Source organism: Haliotis cracherodii, unplaced genomic scaffold, assembly GCF_022045235.1.
Source record: "Haliotis cracherodii isolate W230 unplaced genomic scaffold, xgHalCrac1.p SCAF_3, whole genome shotgun sequence".
NCBI lineage: Eukaryota > Metazoa > Mollusca > Gastropoda > Lepetellida > Haliotidae > Haliotis > Haliotis cracherodii.
Genome location: NW_027266286.1, coordinates 39188043 through 39192757, shown reverse-complemented (window position 1 = coordinate 39192757; position 4715 = coordinate 39188043). Strand labels below are relative to the sequence as shown.

The 4715-nt window shown below is 43.7% G+C and overlaps 1 protein-coding gene across 1 annotated transcript; it reads right to left on the bottom strand.

Annotated features, from left to right (window-relative positions):
• Nucleotides 1–454: 454 nt before the first annotated feature.
• LOC139475418 (uncharacterized) lies at nt 455–4460 on the bottom strand. The gene is made up of 4 exons (XM_071258632.1): nt 4333–4460; nt 3405–4012; nt 2966–3143; nt 455–827 (listed from the first exon to the last, which is right to left on the bottom strand). The coding sequence occupies exons 1-4, from the start codon at nt 4458–4460 to the stop codon at nt 455–457; spliced, it is 1287 nt and encodes a 428-aa protein (XP_071114733.1).
• Nucleotides 4461–4715: the final 255 nt, after the last annotated feature.

The following is a 4715-nucleotide window of genomic DNA, read 5'->3' as shown; positions in this document are numbered from 1 at the left end:
GTGTGAACATCAGACAAAAAGTAACGCACAAATCATTGCAGTATCAGAGACGAACCTCTTCTTCAAGTTTGTTTCGAAAACAAAACTAGTTGTTCCTCTTCAGACTGCATACCATGTTTATTGCTCTTTTAAACAATGTAGTTGCTTTCTCAACAACTTTCATAATAAAAACAAAATGTTATCCTTAATGAAATCAGTTACAAGTTATAGAAGGAATCTCCTGAGTCATCATATGATACGTTGCAGTTGGACCTTGTGGAGGCCTGGCGATGGAACTGCCGGTCAGTGTTGGGTGCTGAAATCCAGGGCCGGGCGGGGAAGCTGACTGGTGCTGATGCGACTGAGGCGTCATTCTTACTAAAATCATCTGCATCATTCTGAACTGGTGATCCCGTTCTTCGCGTTTTTTGGCGTTCCTCAGATTTGATCCTCTGTTGCTCTAGATCAATTTGCTTTAACTCTGCATCAACCTTTTTAGTTTCCACATCTTCTCAAAGTTCTCATTACTTTCTCCAAAGCCTTTCATGACTGAACCTAGGGCCACTTCCAATCGTGTTTTCTTTTGTCTTTTCTCTATAGACTTCTTTTTAGGTTCTTTTTCAGTTTCCTTTGCCTTCATTTCTCCATCCTCTGTAGTATTTTCTCCACGACCATTCTTTTCGTCTTCTCTGGACTCAATTACTAAATCTGTGCCGGTCTCTCTTGCTTCAGTATCTACTGTTTCTGTCCCCATCTCCAGGTCATCATCATTACCAATATCAGACTTATCTGTATCATCAGACTCGATCAATCTCTGCTTTCTTGTTATGCTTTCACAGGTGAGGTGGCTGCCCGATTTCCCAGGATTTCATTCAATCTGTTGTAAAACTTGCATAGTTTTCGGCCTTTGCCACGGGTTTTGTAGCTGCTTGTTGCACTCTCTAAAGGATCTCTTTAAAGTATGCATGCGGATCTTGCATTGTGCGCTTGATTTTTCAAAGCCCCGATTCTGCAATTCTGATGACAAATGTTCATATATTGCACCTTTGTTCCGTTTTGGATCGTCCAACTAGTCTTGTGTGTTTTCATCACTCCAAACGCCGAGAAGAGCCTCGGTTTCTTCATCAGTCCAAGAACAACCTCGTTTTTTATATTTTCTGGTTGCCATTTTCCTCTATTCAGCCTGTAAGCGACTTGGCCTGTATACATGTTTTGAATGACTGCCTGATCTGAGCTATTAACAGAGATCCTGTCATATATTGCTATTTTTAGGCACATGGCACAAAATATACTCAACAACAAAAGTTCCTGTGACACCAATATTTTAGTGTATTTTTCAAACAAGTAAAGTTTGGTTATCAATATTGTAGTACATGTATGGAATCAAGTCACAAAAACGCAGCTGCTACAGAAAAGCATGCATTCCATGCAAAAGTTGACTCTTATGCAAGCCCCATGCATTTCACTACCCAAGAATGGTAATATAAATGTGTGCGTTAATGGGATTGCATATGCAATGTTTAGCTTCGTGCTGACAACAACCACTCAGACAAACAACAAAATTACGCAATTATTCAACATTACGAAATGCCACGCCTGTCCGAAAATGAGCGTCTGCCAGCCATTGGTATGCTTGAAGCAGGATCGAGTCAACGTGATGTTGCAAGACAATTTAACGTCCACAGAAACACCATTTGGTTTTATGGCAACGTTGGCAACAGGCAAATGCAGTCAGAGACCATCCTCGGAGTGGCAGGCCACGCGTAAACAATAATCTACAAGACAACTGGATTCGAACAACACACCTACGAAATCGATTCAACCAGTAACAGTGACTGCAAGAAGCATCCCTGGCCTTCGACGCCTGGTCCATTCAATGAGACGAAGATGTGTTGCTTGCATCGCAAGCAGAGGTGGACACACACGCTATTGATTTGCAAATTGACATTTTGGCATGTTCATGTATTTTTTATGAAATCACGCGTTTTCTGAAGTCAGTATGGCAAATTAAACCCTTTGAACACTTACAGCAGTCTTTTATCTGTTGCAAACCGAAATTGTTTAAGATTTGGTAAAAAACATAACTTTGCATTAAATCATATTCAATGTCGTAGGAACTTTTGTTGTTCAGTATACATACCATTTGTAAATATACTTATAAGTAAATATACTTTTGCATGACCTCTTTAGGTCATGTAAATATACATCCAGGAGCAATGTTACATATGTAAGTAAATGCGTTCACATGACCCATTTGCACACCGGGAGTAAATTTACTCACATATGTAAAGATACTCACATGAGTATCAGCTGGCATGTGAACGGGGTATGAGTGTAACTATTATATACATATAAATTTCCTAGTACAGACCCTTGGCTGTGGCTGTGCAAATGTCATGTAACATGCCTCATGGGAGCTGTGTTGACAAAACGAACGCAGGGTCATTTTGTTATTTTAGAAGATGCACATCTAGAATTTTTTACATATGATGTTTTTGTGTGTGGATTAAACGTTTTATTTTGTGCCACAAACAACATGAAATGTATTACATTGCAGGAAGTTTTATTACATACAGATATTTACATAAACATTTGGCACAACATGGGGGCTGCCTCGGTTGCCTAAGAGACCCTGGGGTCGAGGTGACCCGGGTTGACTACCTGGGGTCATGGAGACCCGGGTAAGATGACAATGTCCTGGGGTCTTATGGACCCAGACTGTGTAGCTGTGAGAGGGATATGCCGGTCCTGGGGTCCGATGACCCGGACGATCCCTAGAGGTAAGCTAGTACTGGTCGTGCTGACCGGGCGGTGCCGAAATAGCGTACGTTCTTTGGGGGCCACAAGCCTTCCATGCCCTGAGTATGGAGTGGCTTATGACGCCCAAACGAGGTTAGCAACCGAGAGCCCCCAAAGAATTAAGAATATAGGTAAATAACATGAATATGGTACTTAGTGATGTTGACACATAGCCTTGTGGGCTTGCCCTAAGGTGGAATCGGACGTTCTGATATACTTGGCGTAACAGTCCGACGTCCACCTGCCCATAGTCTTAATGAGGTGATCCTCGATGTGAACGGTGGCCGCCGTGGTAGCTGCTCCTATCCGGAATGAGTGCCCGGAGTAGTCGGCGGAGTTGTAGCCAGTCAACGTGAGGACCCTATCTAACCATGACAAAAACACAGTCCTGGATATTGGTAGATAGTCCCGATTGACGAACAGCGGATCCTGGTATGCAGCCCTGCACTGCGTTCAGATGGAAAACAGTTTGGACAAGGCTGAGTAGGGACATGTCATAGTGTGAGTAGCGAATAAGGCAATGCTAACGCCTAGTCGGAAGGGATCAGTCTTAGACACTTTTAAGGTTATAACACATGATCTTTTATGATGTACGAAACTAATGTCGCTCATAGTTATGTTCCTACTGGGATCAAAGTTGGCTGAACATGTGAGTTCACCGCATCTCCAGAATCCGAAGAACGCTGTAAGACACATACATTCCATTACCAAATCGTTGAAAGGACCGAAAACGCCATCCCTGAGCCGCTTGATGATGTTACGTAGCACATGGTAAGTGATGGGGAGTCTCTTCCTCCACTCTGGTGTATGGGCCCGTTTGTATCCTCTGAGTAGAGTTTGAATCCGATTTAGGGCACCGGTTGAGACATCGTCAAACAGTGTCCTGATGCCCGCTTGTAGGTACGTAAATCTGATTCCCGCCAGATAAGTCTTCATGGTGTCATGTGAGAGTTTGAGTAAGCCGAAGCAATGTGCAAGAAAGTACTGAAGGTAGGCGTCGTTAACTGGTGGCAGGCCGCTGCTGGCACCCAGTGTGTTGAACAAGCTGAACTTTAACATGAACTTTAGGTAGCACTGAAATCCTGTAGAATATGCTGTTCTTGTTTGTCGACTGATCGCAGCTGACCACAGGGTGTCCAGGTGACGGTTCAGGTCCACGTCACTTGTGAGCTGGGTGGGCAAGGCGTTGGATGGAGGTCTGCGTGGGGCGCCAGTGCTCGGAATTTCCATAACTGCAAACGGGAAAGTGCATCTGCAATGTTATTTTGTACACCTGGAACATGTTCAGCTAACACAATAAAGTTATTTATAGCTGCTTGCCATGTAAGGGTCCGCATCAGAGCCATAATGTCCACACATTTTGATCTGCCCTTTTTGATAATACCCACAGTAGCTATATTGTCACAATGAAACAGTACTCTCTTCCGTGTCCAATGTCGTCCCCAGAGAATGGCCAACACCACAATAGGATAAAGTTCCAACCAAGCAATTGATTGTGCTGAGTCTCGACTGTTTATAACGTCCTGAGGCCACGCCTGGGCGAACCATGCCCCATCAAAATATCCCCCGTGTCCTACACTTCCAGCTGCATCCGTATGCAGATTGAGATCCGGAGCTGATGTGATATGGTCGTAATGGAAAAACGAGATGCCATTCCACTGGTTCAGAAATTTGTTCCACATGTGCATCTCTATCCGACATTGCTTAGATAGTCTGATATGGTGGTGCAACTTGACCACAGTGGCCGACAGTCGCATCAGATAAGATAGGAAGGATCTGCCTGGTACTACCACTCGACAAGCATAGTTTAAATGCCCTAACAAAGACAGCAACTCTCTTTTCGTACACTTAGTCCGAGTAGAAAATGATGTTAACATATCTGCTATCCTTTTCAACTTGTTCTTTGGTAAGCTCGCCGTCATCGAGACTGAGTCCAA

What these genes read in the sequence shown, in the direction of transcription:
- LOC139475418 (XM_071258632.1), bottom strand. Translation starts at nt 4,460, where the DNA reads ATGTGGAACAAATTTCTGAACCAGTGGAATGGCATCTCGTTTTTCCAT. An exon ending in GGACACGGGGGATATTTTGA is followed by an intron (nt 4,013 to 4,332) that starts TGGGGCATGGTT and finishes TTTCCCGTTTGC; the next exon opens with AGTTATGGAAATTCCGAGCA. An exon ending in ACGTCCGATTCCACCTTAGG is followed by an intron (nt 828 to 2,965) that starts GCAAGCCCACAA and finishes GAAATCGGGCAG; the next exon opens with CCACCTCACCTGTGAAAGCA.